Source organism: Mus caroli, chromosome 17, assembly GCF_900094665.2.
Source record: "Mus caroli chromosome 17, CAROLI_EIJ_v1.1, whole genome shotgun sequence".
Taxonomy (NCBI): Eukaryota; Metazoa; Chordata; class Mammalia; order Rodentia; family Muridae; genus Mus; species Mus caroli.
This window is the reverse complement of record NC_034586.1, coordinates 13,375,520-13,394,794: the sequence shown is the minus strand read 5'-3', so window position 1 is coordinate 13,394,794 and position 19,275 is coordinate 13,375,520. Positions and strand designations below refer to the sequence as shown.

Here is a 19,275-nt window from a genome sequence, read left to right as displayed (position 1 = left end):
GTCACTCCACACACAACCCCATCTAAAAAGCCTCCTCAGCAAGCCTGAGAAATCCTCACTGCTGCATAGATAGAGCCTATGTTCTAGATCTCCTAGGCCTCTGTAAACTGTAGCCTGTTCCCCAGGCCAAGTGAAGAGGCACCACACACTAGGGGAGACTGTATACTCACATGAGAATCACCTACTTTACTTTGCCCCTCTAGGAGGAGTATGAGGGGTATGAGGGGTATGTAAGATGGAGATGCTAAACTCTCCAAGATGGCAGTTGCTTGTCTCAGAGGACCATCACTAGTGTCAAGGTTCTAGTGATGTGCATTGTGTCTAGATAAACCAAAGATCTGAAGGCATGGTCAAATATTTTCTACTACCTCTGTTTCCTTTATCTTGTCTATGTTATCATTTCATTTATTATGTATTTTAAAATTATGTACATGTGTACATTGATTGCTTGTTTTCAATTCAAACACACTTGCCTCCCTTTCTCACTTAATCTCACTCCTGATTATCTCCGTTGTCTGCCTAGACAGGCTTACTTAAATAGACACACACACACACACAAACATACACATATATGCGCACACACACTATACATACCACACGCACATGCACACAATCACAGAATGCACATACCATACACAGATCAAACACACACATCACACACAAACACACACCAAACACACACACCAAGCACCATACACACACCCACATATGATTCTGTGTTTTTATATAAAATTTAAGAACAATAATTAAAAGACATCATATAATAGGTGTTCCTCACTTAATTTATTTAACGTGATTATCTCCAGTTATATCTGTTTCATGGCAAACCACAACACTTTGTTTTGGGGACTGGACTTGAAGTAGTCTCTCCTGCTCCTGCCTGACAAATGCTATGATTATAGACATGCCCAGCAATAACTTACTTGTTATGATAAATACTATTTTATATTAATATTTATATATTAATAATATTGAATAATATTTAATATTACTAATTAATGATAAATAATATTTAATATTTATTTTATATTTAGTTATTTTTGTGCAGGCAGCAAATGCGTATGAGTATAAATGCTTACTAAGTCTGAAGCCCTTGGATCCTCTACAGATAGAATTACTAGCAATTGTAATTCAGGTGCTGTGGGTCGTTGAAACTAAACCCAGGTATTCTACTGAAGCAGAAATTTTTATTACCCATTGAGACATCTTCTCAGTCTATGAAGTAGAATAATTTAATTTTAATATTTACCATCATGTATAAGCCTTGAGAATATGCATTGCTCTTTTCCTCTCTTGTAGTACATTGCTCCATTGGTTTTATCTACATTAGTTTTGTTTAGAGTATAAAGGCTTAGTTTTTAAAAGAACACAAAAGAACAACAGTATTAACATTGACTTTTATTTCATTTTTCCAGATTCAGGGGACACAGAAGGTTTGGTTTGTTTGTTTGTTTGTTTTTTCAGATTAAAAATGCTATAGGACACAGCATAAGGTAAGGCAGAAGTGGAATGGTACTGAAGTGGGATGAAAACCATCCCTTATCACAGACTTCATGGGGCCTTTAACTCAATGTCTGTAGGAGGTGAAGTAGAATTGGTGCTTGTATCACTGGTTTGACCAGAATCCTCACTCAGGGCTCTCTCAAGACTATAAGGCAGGGAATGAATAAATCTTTCACGAAAGTCCTGGCCCATGAAAACATAGAGCATTGGATTGAGACAACTATTGAAGTAAGCCATTGAGCTTGTTGGGTAAACAAACATGTCAAGAATTTTATAACCACCACTAAATAATGACTCTTTAAACCAGACTGTGCCCAAAAGGGCCACAAGCTGAAAGGGAAACCAACAGATAAAGAAGGAAGCCACAACTGCTGTAAGGACTCGTAAAGGACGGCTGGAATTAACAAGGCTTCTTCTGTTGATCTTGACAGCAATGAGTCCATAGCAAACAGCAACAATGGACATGGGCATGCTGAAACCAATAAGGAACCTGATGATCCCTCTAGTTGTTACAAAAGTGATAGCTGTGTTCAACTTTTCTTCATCAGTTTGAGCCCAGGATCCAAAGTTGAATGTACAATACACATCTCCTCCAGGAATTCTAACAGTAGTCAAGAAAATAAAAATGGGCAAAGTGAGAATCAGAGCAAAAATCCAGGGGCCAACAACCACCTTCCTAGCCAGGCTCACAGTGCGGTGGTTCTGAGCCCAGACTGGATGCAGGACACAAATACAGCGGTCCAAGGCAATGACAGCAATCAAGAAGACACTTCCAAACAGGTTTACATCTACCACAATGTGAACTAATTTACACAGGAACCAGCCAAAAGGCCATTTTTCTTTCATAGCCATTTCAACAAGAAGGAATGGTAGAGTTGCTGTGAAAGAGAAGTCAGCCAATGCTAGATTCAGATACCAGATAGTGGTGACAGTGTGTGGCATCCGGAATCCAGCTACCCAGATCACTAGTCCATTTCCCAGCACACCAAGGAAGAAAGTGATGGAGACAACCACCATTGAGAGGATCCACAGAACTCTGGAGATGGTAGAATCATAGACCACCACTTCTGATCCATTCAGATGGATGGAGTAGTTGGTTTCCATTTTCTCTGCACCTGAAAGTTTTCAAAAACAACCATTTCTCAGATATTTGGCTCCTTCTGACATGACACTCATTTAGAATGTACACTCCCTGCTACTACAGGAGAGCATTTTCACAGTAACATTCCAAAACTAGCACTTTACTGCATGCCTTTCTGCAGTAGCATAGCTCTCCACATTTCTCATATTCTTAAAACTATTCCTGCATTTAAACTAATTACAAAAAATAATAAGCCCTTGTGTCTCAACAGTGATACTGAACTGAGGGGGAACAGAGAGGGAAATATGAGTGAAAGGAGTTTAGCACTTCAAGGAAATCAATGGACTTAGTAGACTATACTTCAGTAAAGGCTTTTCATCAGTTCTCATGTTCACAAAATAAATAATTCAGTGGAGAGATGTCAAAACCTTAATCAAAAAGTTTTTAAAGATTTATTTTCTATATGAGATTCCGCAGTCATTATCTTCAAATGGATCCTATTACAGGTGGTTGTGAGCCACCATGTAGTTGCTGAGAATTGAACCCACAACCTCTTTAAGAGCAGCGGTCAGTGCTCTTAACCACTGAGCCATCTCTTCAGCCACAATCAAAAAGGTTTTTTGGCAAAGCAATAGATGTACACTCCAGAGAGAAAGAGTAAAAGACTCAGACAGAAAGACAAGCAGACACACAGAGAGAAAGACAGACAAAAGAACAAACAAGAGATACTCAATGGGATGACCCATAGAATGAGTACTGCCTAATGGACTCTGCGCTATAGATTTCAATGGCATTTTAGTGAGGATTTATGAGATGAGTAGTATATATATGGAAAAAAGATGACCTTTTATGGTTCAAATTGTGGTAGACCAAATTTGAATATTGATCTTCTTGAATTTGTACAAAGAGGTTAAAACCACCACAGTTCAAAGGATATTATAACAAAACAGAGAGCACATGCAGACCCTTGTTAATGTATAAGTGTGGTTTCTGGTGATGCTTGTTGGTATCTTGGTTTCTTATCTAATGCAAAGAGAGTGTTTAAACATGAAGGAACATTCTAGACACAGCTGGACAGAGGAACAGGTAGGTACCATCTCTATATTCAATCCAGTGCCTGATTAAGGTGAAGTTTCTACCACCTTGGTATACAAAGAGTATGCATGACCGCACAGTTTACTGTTATGAGTGTTAGAGGGTGAATTTTAATGGAGTTTGTGGACTTCTCCTGAAAGACCATGCGTTCTGTATTTAATGTGGTTGGAATTTTGAGTGGCCTATATAAAAATTCTAATAGGTTTATCATTTGTTCTTTTTCTTTTAAGACTAGAATGAGGTTAATAGGAAATATGACCCTGGAAACTATATAAAAGGACAGACTTTAATCTAGCTAGATCTGAGGCCTCCTACCACACCACAGGTGACAGATGCTGCTGAATGTGTCTGTGCCCTCTGTAACACAATATGATCACTTGCTCTTTGCTAAACAAATCACGATTTTGTTGATGGAAGTTGTCTCTCCATCTATTTTTGAATATATATCCTGACCAGGCTAGAGAGTATCTTGAAACTTCACTGCTTCCTAAGGTAGAGCCTGAGCCATTCACAAAGGACGAAATTCTACTCACACATCTACTAATTTATATCTCCCATTAAGGATATGAGACTTGGGCTTAATGGTAGCACACTTATATAGTGCGTAAATAACTTTAGGTTCTATCTCCAGCAATATAATATAATATAATATAATATAATATAATATAATATAATATAATATAATATAATATAGTGTAATATAATAAAAGTGAAGAAAGAAATTTTATCAATTATTAATTAATCCTGCTTAAAATGTACTTGCATAAAATATAGGGTACTTTTGCACCACCATAAACGTTTTAGACTTATCAATGTATCTTTAGAAGGAATAGTAATACTGACCCCTTCTTAGTTGATTGCTTGGGGGGGGTGGCTTTATTTTTTGTTTTTTGGTTTTTGGGTTTTTTGTAATGTGTGGTTGAGAAAGGGTTTAGTTAGGTATCTCAGCTGACCTCATATTCCTGACTTTCTGCTTCACCTTTCAGAGTGCTAAAATTACAAAGGAATGTTAGAAGACATCAGTTCACAAAATTGCTCTTTGCTGTAATAATTCTGTTAGTCTCTCATGAATTTTTTGGGGTGAGTAGACATGTGTCACATTTCCCCAGGAAAAGTCACACTACACACCCCAATAATTTGGTCAACTGTAAATCTCATGTCAATATTGAGAGACAGCAACACCACTGTTTTATCAAGCCAAAGCCATATTCTAAGGATTTTGGTAGAGTACTGTTTGTGTTTTTGTTTCTGTTTTTGTCAGAAGGTAAAAGCATTGGAACCCTAATTTAATTTTAGAGTTTCAAATTTTGCATCACTAATATGCCTCATTTGATATGAACCTGCCACATTAGCTGATTATGCTCATATGGTGATGCAATGGTGATTTCTCTCCTTTGTTTCTCATAGCAGTTCCTACTTTTCTTTTTCTAACCCATTCTTTTCACAAAGATCCTAACCAGGACATTGTGTAATGTTTTTCAGAATTTCTCAAGCCTAACACTGTTGACATCTGTCAGTACTTAATTGTGGTTGGGTATAATGGAGTCCTGTACAGCACAGGATGTGTAACAGTTCTTTGACCTCAGCTAGTACATTCTGGGAGCAACTCTTGTCCAGCTATGATAACTAAAATATCTATAGATGACCATTTTCCTTTGGAAGACATAATGACCCCTAGTAGATAACCACTTCTATAGTATAGAAGATAGAAAATATAGGTAGAGAAACAAATAGGCTAAAGGTCAATCACTCTTTTGTGCACGTCAGGATCTATGAGTCACAGAAGAAATCATGTGCTGCTTAGGATGGTCAGTGTATGGTGAAACCCCGACATATGACAATTATCCCATTATAATTATCTTAGGACACACATGCCCATTTTATAACTAATGAAACCATGGCTCTGAAGAAGTGACTTTCAGAAGCAGCACTTTTTTGCTAATTCTATTTACCATGCTCATCTCCTGTTTAATATGTGCATACATACTCCAACCTGGGAAGATGGCTCACTATAAAGCACTTGCCATCCAATAAGGACCTGAGTTCAGATCTACATCACCCATGTCAAAACAAGGTATGGTGGCATACATCTACAAGTCCAGTTGTGGAACAGGGCAGAGACAGGATAATCTGTGAAATCCTTGCCTGACTATCCAGCCCACTAATAAGTTACAGTCTCAGAAAGACGCTTTGTCCAAATAAAATTTTAAAACACATAGAATAACAGAGTTATTTGTTTAATGTTTATCATCACATTCATAAATATAAACACAGACACACAAACACAACAAACACAGTAAACTGATTATTCCCTCCCTTTGGTTGCTTCTCAAATTATATCATTCCCTCTGCTATTCTCAGAGATTTTTTTTTTAATGGTATCAATTTCTGGGGACTTTTTGCTGTACCAGCTGCCATCTCTCCATGCTGCTGTGTACCACTGCCAGAGGAGCAAGAGTTATAGTTCGTTTCAAGTGGCCTCTCCACACACACTGGCTCAGTATATGTCTCACACCCTCCTAGATATTCATCTCTTGAGTTTTTAATTTCTTTTTTCTTCCAAGCCAAAGGAAAAAACAAACAAAACAATAACAACAACAACAAATAAACAATAACACCAGGATATACTTTCCAATAGAGCATTCCCATTAACATATGAATTATCATGTTGTCTCCCTTCAAGACCCAACATGGTCTTCACACCAAAAATCCCAACTGTTATTTGAGGTTGTGATGAGAACTGTATATTCAAGGCTTGATTCCAATACAGGAAGAGTTCCAGTTTGATTATTTCCTGGGATCATTTCTATACAATAAAAAGTAAAGGGGGACTGAAAAAAACTACTCAGAACATAACATCATTGTCTGCTCTTCCTGCGGACCTCAGTTCTGTTTTCAGCACTGTCATGTAGGCTTAGATCTGTAAATTCAATGCCAGGAGATCCAATGGTCTTTGCTGACTTTCTTATGCACCTTGCAAGCACAGGGCAAACAGACACACATTTGTGAGAAAAAAATATGAAAAAATCAAAAAGTAAATTGAATGCTGGGGATGCAGTTCAGCATTAGAGCATCATCCTAGAATCATTTAGTAGTAAGGGACAAGAGGTGTGAATCAGTAGTAGATTACTGCCTAGGATCCCCTAGTAAGGGACATGATTAATAGCACAGCATCTAACTAGCATATGAGAAACATTAAATTCAGTTGAGGATGAAGGCAAGAAGGGGAAAGGAGAAAAAGAAGGCGATAAGCTTTGCTTCATTAAACAGACTTGTTTCTGTGGAAAAACTCACAGCACAATCTTAGAACCTATAAATATTCTTCATATTTTTCCCACCTCCTATCTTCCAATTAATCCACTCCATATTGTCTTGGGTCTTTGGAAATGCAACAAATTTCCACCTTCATGGATGTGGACTCCAGACAGTCAAACTCAAGGTTCTCAGTTCTTATCCTGATACCTCCCATGGCACAGTACCAATTAAACCCTCTGCTTTCTTCTGAAATCACATTAAACGTGTGCTTTAAGATGAAAAGAAAGATATGTGCAACGCATTGTACCAACAATTATAGCATAATGGATGGACATATAAAAAGCACAAGAATCATACTCCTCCACTTGACCTTTTTTAAAGTGTCTTCAACTCAGTTCTGCATGATTGCAAGGCAAGCACTTATACACTGACCCGTTTCCCCATACTTTCAAGTGTTTCTGTTCAACACATATTCTAAGTCAAGAACTCAGCAGCCATCTCGTGAAAGTAAATATGGTATTAAACATCTCTTCACAGGATTTTAGGAAGTGTCCATCACATATAACAGTCATTCAAAAAGTAAGTTTCAGTTACTGGAACACAACTTACCACCAGCTGAGGTCTCCTTCCTACACTGAACTCTTCCGTTCCTGTGGTGTAAATGAAGTACTTGGCTCTCACTATAGACTTAAGGAAACTCTGAGAGGAACAAAAACTGAAACCAATCTTGTTGTATAAACTCTTGGTTTCCTAAGATTCCCAGAAGCCAGGCAAATGGGATGCTATTGGAATCCTTTTATTTCATTGTATTTTTTATATGGACATTTTTCTTAAAGTTGTGTGTGTATAACATACATGTCTGGTGTCCTCAGAAGCCAAAAGATAACACTGGATCGCTAGGAACTGGAGTTACAGGTAGTTGTGAGAAACAATGTGGGTGGTGGTAATTGAACCTAGATTTCTGGAAGAACAGCCAGTGCTCTTAAATTCTAAGGCATCTCTCCAGCCCAAGTGGAGTTCTTATAATCAGAGTGTAAATGTTCTTCTACCATTGATCTGTGGAAAACGTGAGTTCAGTCCTATCAATTTTTGGCCCTAGCATCTGTGCTCTGGTTCTTTGAAGTTGGTTCTAATTTGACTTTACAAAATGTTGTGAACAGTCTGACATGGGCTTTGACAACCAAACTCAGTTCTTTTACAGCAGAGTTATACCTATTCTTAACCACTGAGACACCACCCTCCCAAACCCTTCACTCTTTTTCAAAAAATTGGAATAGCACTTACTGCTCTATCGGGGGACCCAACTTCACTTCCCAGTACCTACATCAAGGAGTTGGGGCTAGAAGGATGGCTTTGAGATTAATAGCACTGAATACTCTTCCAGAGGATCCAGGTTTGTTTCCAGTGACCTACATAGTGGCTCACACCATCTACAACTACAGTTCCAAGGCATTCAGTTTCCTCTTCTGGCCTCTGCAGGTACCAGACACAAACACAATGCACAGTCATAGAGGAAGTTAAAACACTCATACATTTAAGAATGATTTTTCTGCTTTTATAACATGAAAATGGCTACCTACATAGACGTCTCAATGACTAATTGCACTTACTGCTCTTCCAGGGGACCCAACTTCACTTCCCAGTACCTACATCAAACAGGTCACAGCTCCCTATAACTCCAGATCCAAGGACACTACAATTCTACTCCTGATCTCTACAGGCACAAGCACATATACACATGAAGACTGAGATGATCACAAGCACAATGTTGCCCCCATGCTTATTAAACAGTTCTAACAGCACATGTATGGATTTCTTTCCATATGAAGACATTCTTCACGTCTCTGTGGACAACTGGGTGCCCTAACAACCCAGGTCTTTACTAACTCAGATAAAAGGAGAGAGGATATAGACACTACCATAGATAGAGAAATGTCAAAAATAAACTCATGGTCACATTCTTTAGTTTGTGCCACAACATCTCCTTCTCTGTCTCTGTCTCTGTCTCTGTCTCTGTCTCTCTTCATGTTCTCACTAGTCACTCTCTTACCCTCACATTTTGAAAACAGGTTCCCATGAGTCCAACCTGTCTTTAAACACACTAAGTTGACATCTGAACTTCTGATCCTCTTGTCTCCACCACTTGAGTGCTTGAAATACAGACATGTACAATCCTCTCCGGTTTATACAGACCATCCTGCAGGTTAGACAGTCACTCTGCTAATTGATCTATACCTACAGTCCATAGTCATCCCCTTTAATATACTGTGGGAATTGAATAGATTTAAGGTCATCATAGACATAAGAATCACTAAACTAAAGCAGAACGCTTAGTTTGCAAGGGTTGTCACTACAAATCAACACACTCTGGGTGTCTCGAAGTAGATAGCAATCAGTAGATAGCAACTGATTTTGTCACAGTTCTGGATGCTGGAGGTCCAGGATCACAATGTTGGTCCCAGGGCTTCTCTTTTGCTTACAGGTAGCCATCATCTCCTCTCTGCATCCTCACATACACCTTTCAGTAAGCTTACACCACCCTGGTATTTCTTTCCTTTCAAAAAGACAACACTTATATTGGATTAGGACCCCACCCTTATGACCTCATTTAGCTTTAATTGGTTCTTTAAACATTCTAAATCTGAACAATCACATTCTGATGGAATATGAATTTGGGCTTTAATTGGTGAAAGAATAAGAATCCAGTTTCTGCACAAAGACAAGATGATTTTATAAGTTGATGAGAGAACAATCTAGAGGCTGGGGTGGGGGGCTGAAAGGAAAAGTGAACCTATCATGTGCCTTAATTTCCAAACAAGGTCTGAAAGGAAGACAGTGGTTGGCCTGAGGTGTAATGAAAACTTTCACCCAGAGAGCCTGTCAGGAGATAAGAATGTTTTGTAAGACCTAGATAATATTTGCTACACTGGAATTTGTAGTATGTACTCTGTTCAGTTTTCCTGTCTATTCTACTCAAATAAAAATTCTATTTGTAACTATAATGACTCTGAATTCACAGGTCAAATGACTGAGCCTCCTAAACTATGGTCACATCCGGGCACTATTTGTGTGGTTGTTGTTGCAGTCTGCAAGAGAGAGCATTAAGTCATCTTAAGCATGGATGCCCTCTCCCCAGTCCCACCAATACCAGTTGTTGTACAGCCTGCAAGCCAGGACTAGTTTTCTTGTATGGTTAGATTTTTTTTGTTTTGGTTTGGGTTGTTTTGCTTGAACAACAACAAATGAATAAAATATAATGAGTGAAGTGATGTGAAATTCAACTACTATCTTTTTAAATGATGAACTGTTGGCATATTTTCTGTGTATTCATGCTATAAAGCTGAGTTGAGGATCCTGAAACCTGCCAGGTATTAAATATTAACTTTCTCACCCTTGATAGAAAATGTACAGCCCTGGTTAAATGGCTTAAATAAGATAATTATCACCCAACAAGTCACCTACCCAGGCCTGGTTCTAACTGAGAACCTGCATAGTTCCCAGAGGCAATTAATAGTGGTCTATTATCTGACAGTAATGATTTGGTATCTCTAACAGGGAGTACCCCCAACACAGAGAACAGTGAATTGCAAAATCCTCTGAATTTGCATAGATTGTGCAAACATGGGAACACAGAGCAGAAGTCTACCCTAAGACTTTCCTAATTTTCTTCATACTCTAAATTGTACCCAAAACACACATGCCTCAGTATTTGTACAGATACTATGTGATCACCATGGATTATTGGTCTGGAAAGAACAAAGCTTCTGTAATAGGGATGGTGGAATATGAAGGAGCTAGATTCCCATCAAACTATCTTCAAGAAAAACAATCAGAGTTCAAACAACCTGACATTCTGTTCATCGATTACTCTCTACTGATTCCCTTTCTTGTTTTCTCGTGGTATGTGAGACCTTTGCTATATAAAAATGATACCCCTTACGACTATTTCTGTGAGTTCCTTTTGAGTTTGCATATCTTCACTCCAATAAGATCACTGATTTACCAAGTTGGATGTGACATGTTCATTACCTTTTTTTAACCTCCATGTCCTTTCTCAAGTAAATAGGCATCTTTTCATATCCCTCCAGGAAAAGTCTCACAACTTCTCCCTTTCTTGGGAACTTTCTAAAAGGTGTTTGTTATGAACAATCACAAAGATATGTTGACAGAAGTATGGGCTATTGTGTGATGGATCTTGGAGACTGTGACTAAGTGTAGAATGGCTGACCATTTCTGACTGTCTGAACTGTTCAGATTTATCTTCCTCTGTCTGGGTATATAGTTCCTATTTCTCTCCTCTCTATCTCTGCCTTTCATTGTTTATGATAAGTTCTCTTACCCCAGCCTCATAGCTTTTCCGTATGATCAGAAGGTTCTTGGGCACCTAGATTCCTTCTGCTCTGATATGGAGGTTACACCTCTATATCCCACCAAATATAAAGCAGAGGGAGGTTCTCAGATTCTCCAGTTTCCAGAACAATCCAACTTAGTCACCAAATGCTGTTAAGGAAAAAAAAAAAAAACATGATTTGGATATACTCGAAGGGCCTTTGTAAATCACAGAAAACCATTGTTGCTTGTTTACTGTTTCCTGTTACCCAATGCATTTCTGCTGTTTCCCCTCCTCCTGTTGGTTTTGTATATTTTCTGCTGAGCTCAGTAGAGACAGGCTTCTTTCTTCAGGAGATCAGCTGTAGATCTGTCCAGAGCTGTTGGAAAGTTCAGGTAAGAAAACTTGCCTAGAAATCTGCACAACTTGATGAGAATGCATCCTGCAGATTGGAGATTAGCTGCATAATAGACTTTGTGTGGTAGAGGGATGGGGATGTAGCTTAGTGGGTAGAATGCTTGCCTAGCACGCACAAAGCCTGGGTTTTGTCTCTAGTACCACATTAACCGCACAGTGGCACTCCTGCAATCTCAACATTAGAGATGTACAGGCAAGAGAATCCGAATATTAAGGTAATCCTTGGCTATGTGTAGTAAATTAAGGTAATCTTGGACTACATAAGAGCCTGTCTAAAAATATAAATAAAAAGAAAGAAAAGGAAAAATTAAGTTCAGTTGTGGAAAACCATAAAATAAAATGGTAAATATGGGCAACACACATCACTCTTTTGGGCTGTTTTGCCACAAAAGCGAGTCAAAGGTGTGGTAATTAAAGGGTGATATGAAAGTGAATGGTAACTTAGATTGAAGATGAAATGTTCTAGAAAATATTGATGTATCCATTTGTAGGGAGGAATCAAGGAAAAGTGTTGAGCATGTACTAGTCAGAGATAGCACTCCTGGAAAAAGTAGATTGTGAAAAATCTGTGGGAAAAGCAGAAGCTAGATATAAGCCTGTGATAGCTACTACCCGGTCATAGATATGAAGCTAAAGAAGGTGCTTCAGGAGAGTGGAGGGCAGTGGCTGTGCATGGGGTTGGGGGAAAAATCTATGTGGGCAGTGATGAACCCCCAAGCAAACAAGTCCCAGATCCTTCATAAATTTGCCTCTGTCTCCTCCAGAATTGCTGATTTAATTGTTTTTCCTCTCTCAAAGCCTGAATTTCTTCTATCACAATGTTGATGTTGTCTAATCAAGTTCAACCTTATCAAGGTCTGTAGAAGGTGAAGATGTAGTACAGTGATTGAAAGATTTAACGAGCTCTGTAAATGGTGTCCTACAACATTACTATTCAATCCAAACCACAATCATGTTCCTCCAATAGTAGATGGGACTATGTCTTATAGTTCTTCTGCTTTTGTATGTTGTGACCTGTCATTGCAGAATTTTCCTTCTTCATTTTGTAAACATTGTTATTCATTGCCTCATAGATTCTTAAGAATAAACATCCCTCAGCAGAGCTTGGTGGTCGGGGTTTGGTGGAATGTGGAGGAAGAGGAGACAAATAGTTTCTAAAACTGTAAACCTTTTAGGGTCAATCATAATGTTATCTACACAGGTGATTTTAGGCTGTCCCATGGGTGTTTTAAAGAAAGGAGAGTGGCAGGGCTGCGATTGTGGCTCAGAATGAAGAGTATGTGTCTAGCATAGAAGACCTGGAGTTAATCATCTTGTAACCTGAGGATTCTTCATACCTACAATCCCAGAATTAGGGAGTGGAGAAAGGAGAACCAGAAGTGTAAATCTATCCTTGGCAAATTTAAGATTCATAAAACCATGTCTCAAAAGACAAAAAGCAAAAACAAGGAAGAAAAGGAGGATGAGGAAAGTAGAAAGAAAAGGAGAGCTATCTGGTTTTGATAGCACACATATGTAATGCTACTACTTAGGAAGCACAAGTGGGACTGTTATAAGTTCAAGACCAGCCTGATTTACCTAGAAAATGGGAAATATAGAGAAATGAAGGAAGTTAGAAGGACTTACCTTTAGTTTAATATTTGCTCACCATTTCCATAACCTTATCTAACCAAATTTTCATTTTGGCATGCTGTTAAGGAATGTAAACATTATTAATGAGGCATTGCAATTTGATTCCTCCATAGAATTTTAAATTTTATGGTCACTCTTTTCTATCTCAAATTGGAGTCAATATTATGTGAGTCAACCCAAAGTAGTATGACAGAGCAGGGTCAGAAAGAGATCATTGCTGAAATTTCAGACTGAAAGATTGAATATTTTTTAAGAAATTAAATTAATGTTCCAGGACCAGTCTATTTTCTAATTTTCACAGTGTCATAATAAAAACAAAAACAATAAAAAGTAAATCCTCTGGCAGAAGAGATGCCTCAGTCAATAAGCTCTTTGCTATGCAATAAGTACCTTTATTCAGATCACCAACGCACACATAAAAGCTAGGTGCTGTAGTGTGAGTCCTCAACTTCAGCATTGGGACTGACATGTGTGGGCAAAAGGGAGATGGGCAGATATCTGGAGCTCATTGGTCAATCAATGTAGCTCTAAGTTTAGTAAGACACTTTGTCTGAAAAACATAAGATGAAGAGTTATTAGGAAGACACATGACATTGACCTCTTACATCTATATGCATGTTCACAAATACACATACATGAAAAAAAAACATTTGTTATTCAGTACATGCTACTTATCAATCACTAATTCATGCCTAGTCCTATTAATGCATTTTACTCCCTCTACCCTATTTAAGGAAGTCTGCAATTGATATTAGGGGAAGCCATTTTGACATGAATAATACTATGCATACATAATCCAGTGACATCTCATACCCACGGCTTAATAGAACCTTCCTTTCTCTCCTGACTTTTCTTGCCTTAAATCATATTGAAGAAATCTCACAGACAGAAAGAACATTATTTCTTTCTATCAAGATAATCTCATAAAGGGGCTGGAGAGACACTTCTTGGAGAGATGTTAAGAGTGCTTGCTGTTCTTGAAGAGGTCCTGCGTGCAATTGTTAGCACATAAGTCAGGCATGTCACATCTGGGATCCGCCATCTCTGGCATTGTTGGATATCTACACTCATGCACAGATACACACACATATACACATGATTCAAAATCAATTCTAAAAGCTAATTTCAATTGGTTATCCAATATCAAATGATCTGCCTTGGAAACATACATACAAGTCACATTATATGGACTAAGCAAGTTGTATCTCTCTCTCTCTCTCTCTCTCTCTCTCTCTCTCTCTCTCTCTCTNTCTGTGTGTGTGTGTGTGTGTGTGTGTGTGTGTGTGTGTGTGTGTGTGTGTGTGTTGTGTGTGTGTGTGTAACATCAATTAATTAAAAAATGAGACCATACCCTTGAAAGAGAGCAGGGATGGAGTTGGGAGTGAGGGGCATATGGGATAGATGGTTTGGAAGGAAGAAAGGAAAGGAGAAATGGTGAAATTATAATATCAAATTTAAAAGAAATAATATATAAGGAACAATTTCAGAGATGTCCGCTGAGGCCATTACTCATGGAAATGTTCCCTCTCAGCAGAGGAAATAAGTCTTTTTTTTTTTTTAAGCCCTAGTAAGGTAAGAGGTAGGTGTGTAATGAAGTACTCATGCAGAGAAATAGCTGATCAGTCTCATTCTGCATCACAGAAGCTGTCTTCTGCCAGTTTCCTAGTGTCCACACACTGTTTTATTTAGGCTGTTTGAAAATAAATGTAATTAAAATTTACCTGATACTTTTTTTCTTATTGTTGTTGTTGTTGCTTGCGTGAAGAGGCAATCAACTTTATTTTTTGAGAAAGAGCTCTCACTGGACTTGGAGTTCACCAGAGTTTGATCGGTCGCCTTGTGGAGCCTCCCATCTCTGCTCCTCCAGCACTGGGACTTTAGACAGGCACATGTTACATTACCAGCTTCGTATACAGCTGGACATAAAAACTTAGGTTCTTGTGATTTTGTAGCAAGCACTTTACTGAGTGAGCAATTTTCTCAGGCCCTTATTGTTTGTTTACTGAGACCACATCTAGCTATGGATTCCAGTCTGGTCTTAAACTTACTATGCAGCCCATGCCAGCCACAGCGTCAAATCTTTCTGCCGTCTTCCAAGAGCTGCAATGACAAGCATACACCACCAGCACCACACCCAGCTTAAATTTTATCACTTTAAAATTAAGTATCATTAAGTGTATTTAAAATGTTTTGCAACCATAACCCTATCTAATTCTAGACAAATTTCATCACTTAAAAGAAAATAAATCCCATAACCTTTGAGCAATAATTCTTCTCTCTCCCTCCCTCAGGCCCCTGTATCCACTAGCATGCTGTTTCTTGTAAACTTACTTATTGTGGTTATTTGTTATAAGTTGAATAATGCATCATATAACATTTTGTGTATGGATTCCCTTTTACTATACCTTTAAAGTATATCTGTCATCCTATACGTTCATTTTCTATTGCTTTGTTTAACCTTTTGAGAGAGTACCATTGTATATCCAGGCCTCAAATTTGCTGTACTCCTGCCTAAATTCTCCAAGTGCTATGATTATAGGTACATGCTACTACAATCAATGTCTTTCATTCCTTTTTATGTCCAAAAGCTATACATCAATTGGAAATATCAAAATACTTTGTATATACAATTTCTTTATTTAGGTTATCTTACCCAGACACATGATAGAGTTATCTAGGAAGAGTAAACCACAACTGTGAAGTGGCCTCCATGAGATTGGTCTTTAGATTAGTCTGTGAAACATTTTCTTGTTTAGTGATTGATTAGGAGGGCTCAGCTCACTGTTTGTGGTGCCACTTGGGCTGCTAGTGCTAGTTTGTGTAAGAAAGCATGCTGAGAAATTCATGAAAATTAAGCCAAAGAGCAGCACTACTCCATGGCCACTGCTTCAGTTCCTGGTTCCAGGTCTCTGCCTTGATTTTCCTTCATAATACAGTATAAAATACACACTTAAACAAACCCTTTTCTTCCCAAATTTCTCTTGAAAAGAAAACTAGGACAGGTTGCTTTTATATTCTAGCTATAGTGAGAAATGCTACAATAAAATGTGTGTACAACTTTTGTTGAACACAAGTTTTTTGACAATAACTCTTATTTATGCTTTGACAGTTACATACATGATCATATCATCCTCATACTCTTGGCCTAATGACATCTTCCAACACATACCCTTCTGTCACCAAGTCTTCTCCTTCTGTTTTTAACAATCCAATTAGGACTCTCTGCTGCAATGTTAACCCATCCTATTGGCTTGATCTTTTATTGAAGTGGTGAACATAAATCTTACCTATGTACTGTTTACCCAGTTTTGTTTTTCTCTTGCAAGTTAAGGATCTACACCAGCCAACTAATTGCATTGTGAACAGAGTGCATATTAGCAATTTTTGTGAAAGCATAGGCACACCTTCCCCATCTGATAAGAGGTTAACAACATGAATGAATGTCCAGCAGTGGTGAATTTTCCCTAGCTTGAGTGTGAAGGACTTGAAATGGAAGTAGACTGGATACAGTAATAAATGGACCCAAGGAGCTGAAGGGGTTTGCAGCCCCATAGGAGGAACAACAATATGAACCAACTAGTATTCCCCAGAGCTTCCAGGGACTAAACCACCAACCAAAGAGTAAACAGGAGGGACTCAAGCCTTCAGTCTCATATGTAGCAGAGGATGGCCTTGTGGGACATCAATAAGAGGAGAGGCCCTTAGTCTTACGAAGGCTTGATGCCTCAGTGTATGGAAATGCCGGGACAGGGAAACAGGAGTGGGTGGATTAGTAAGCAGGGGGAAGGGTGATGGAATGGGGGGGGGTGGTTGGAGGGGAAATGAGGAAAGGGGATAAAATTTGAAATGTAAATGAAATGTAAATAAAGAAAATATCTAATAAAAAATAGAAGCTTAAAAAGAAGAAGAAGAAAAAGAAGAAAAGAAAATTGCTTGAGGCAGCATTTTCAAAAATAGGTCCTGAGGAGATGTCTCAGTTGCTATAATGCTTACATTCAAGTGTGAGGGTCACGGTTTGTATCACCAGAAAACTATATGTCAATTGGACAGAGAGGCTCAGCTATAATTCCAGCCTCAGAAAGTGAAGAGATCCAATTCTTGGAGCAATCTGCCTATCAAGGTTAGTCACAGCAATGAGTTCTGGATTTGGTTGAGAGACCCTGTTTTAAAGAATTAGGTGGAGTTATGGTAGAGGATGATTCCCAACATCAATCTCAGGTCTCCACATACATGTGCACATATGTACATAACCATACCAATACATACATACACTCATACATGTATAGAAAACACATGCGCATGGAAAATGAAAAAATAAAGTCAAGCATCGTGATATGCCACTTTAATCCCAACACAAGAGTGAAAGAGGCAGGCAGATTTCTATGAGTTTGCATATAGAAAAAGATTCTATGAGTTTTGTCTATAGAAAAAGTTCTAGGCTAGCAAGGATGTGTACTGAGATCTTGTCTCACAGAGAAAAAAAAAAAGGTAAGACAAATAAATAAACACACCTCTTTCTTTATGTTCTAGGAGTCTACAAGATGGACACCAACATGTCTCTCCTCATGAACAAGTCTGCAGTGAACCTCATGAATGTGTCTGGGAGTACTCAATCAGTATCTGCTGGCTACATTGTTCTGGATGTCTTCTCATATTTGATCTTTGCAGTGACCTTTGTCCTTGGAGTTCTGGGCAACGGGCTCGTGATCTGGGTGGCTGGTTTCCGCATGAAACACACTGTCACCACCATCTCTTACTTGAACTTGGCCATTGCTGACTTTTGCTTCACTTCCACTTTGCCATTTTACACTGCCAGCATGGTCATGAGAGGACATTGGCCATTTGGTTGGTTCATGTGCAAATTCATATATACTGTAATAGACATAAACCTATTTGGAAGTGTCTTCCTGATTGCCCTCATTGCACTGGACCGCTGTATTTGTGTTCTGCATCCAGTCTGGGCTCAGAACCACCGCACTGTGAGCCTAGCCAAGAAGGTAATCATTGTACCCTGGATTTGTGCATTTCTTCTTACATTGCCAGTTATCATTCGTTTGACCACAGTCCCTAATAGTAGACTTGGACCAGGGAAAACAGCCTGTACTTTCGACTTCTCCCCCTGGACCAAAGATTCTGTAGAGAAGTATAAAGTGGCCATCACCATGCTCACTGTCAGAGGAATCATCAGGTTCATCATTGGGTTCAGCACTCCCATGTCCATTGTTGCCATTTGCTATGGGTTAATAACCACTAAAATCCACAGGCAGGGCCTGATCAAATCCAGCCGTCCTTTGCGGGTTCTCTCCTTTGTTGTGGCTGCCTTTTTCCTCTGCTGGTGCCCATTTCAAGTAGTGGCCCTCATATCCACAATCCAAGTCCGTGAACGGTTGAAGAACATGACTCCAGGCATTGTAACTGCTTTGAAAATCACAAGCCCCTTGGCATTCTTCAACAGCTGCCTCAATCCAATGCTTTATGTCTTTATGGGCCAAGACTTCAGAGAAAGACTCATCCACTCTTTACCTGCCAGCCTAGAGAGGGCCCTGACTGAGGACTCAGCTCAGACCAGTGATACAGGCACCAATTTGGGGACCAACTCTACTTCCCTTTCTGAAAATACTTTAAATGCAATGTAAAGAATGGGCTCTAACTTCCAGCTTCATCTGCTTTGAGTTCCACTGTGCTATAGGCGTTCCTTGTTGACCTTCAGGCTACATGCTCATTAGGAAAACTTGAAATAACCTTTTAGACTTTTTTTTTACCTCAACCCAAGATAGTCAATAAAGAAAAAAGAACATACATTTTCTTGTTAGTCTGAAATAATTCCAAATGACAGTTAGTACTATAGCATCATTAATAATACTGTCCACTTAGTTCACTCACAGGCTGTAAACTCACAAATTTTCATAACTGTCCTTCTGCAGGGAGCAGGTATATGTCCCCTTTGGTAAAAGAAGCCGGG

At 38.7% G+C, this 19,275-nt stretch overlaps 2 protein-coding genes across 2 annotated transcripts; one reads left to right on the top strand and one right to left on the bottom strand.

Moving 5' to 3' along the window:
- Positions 1-1,388: 1,388 nt before the first annotated feature.
- Positions 1,389-7,618, bottom strand: LOC110283999 (formyl peptide receptor 2). The gene is made up of 2 exons (XM_021149556.1): positions 7,544-7,618; positions 1,389-2,618 (listed from the first exon to the last, which is right to left on the bottom strand). Exon 2 carries the CDS (start codon positions 2,605-2,607, stop codon positions 1,552-1,554), a length of 1,056 nt encoding a protein of 351 aa, XP_021005215.1. The 5' UTR covers positions 2,608-2,618; positions 7,544-7,618; the 3' UTR covers positions 1,389-1,551.
- A 3,983-nt stretch (positions 7,619-11,601) lies between these two features.
- Fpr1 (formyl peptide receptor 1) lies at positions 11,602-19,112 on the top strand. Its single transcript, XM_021149979.1, has 2 exons — positions 11,602-11,659; positions 17,844-19,112. Exon 2 carries the CDS (start codon positions 17,855-17,857, stop codon positions 18,947-18,949), a length of 1,095 nt encoding a protein of 364 aa, XP_021005638.1. The 5' UTR covers positions 11,602-11,659; positions 17,844-17,854; the 3' UTR covers positions 18,950-19,112.
- The last annotated feature ends 163 nt before the right edge of the window (positions 19,113-19,275 follow it).

Coding starts and splice junctions, on each gene's coding strand:
- Fpr1 (XM_021149979.1), top strand. CDS start 17,855: ATGGACACCAACATGTCTCTCCTCATGAACAAGTCTGCAGTGAACCTC.
- LOC110283999 (XM_021149556.1), bottom strand. CDS start 2,607: ATGGAAACCAACTACTCCATCCATCTGAATGGATCAGAAGTGGTGGTC.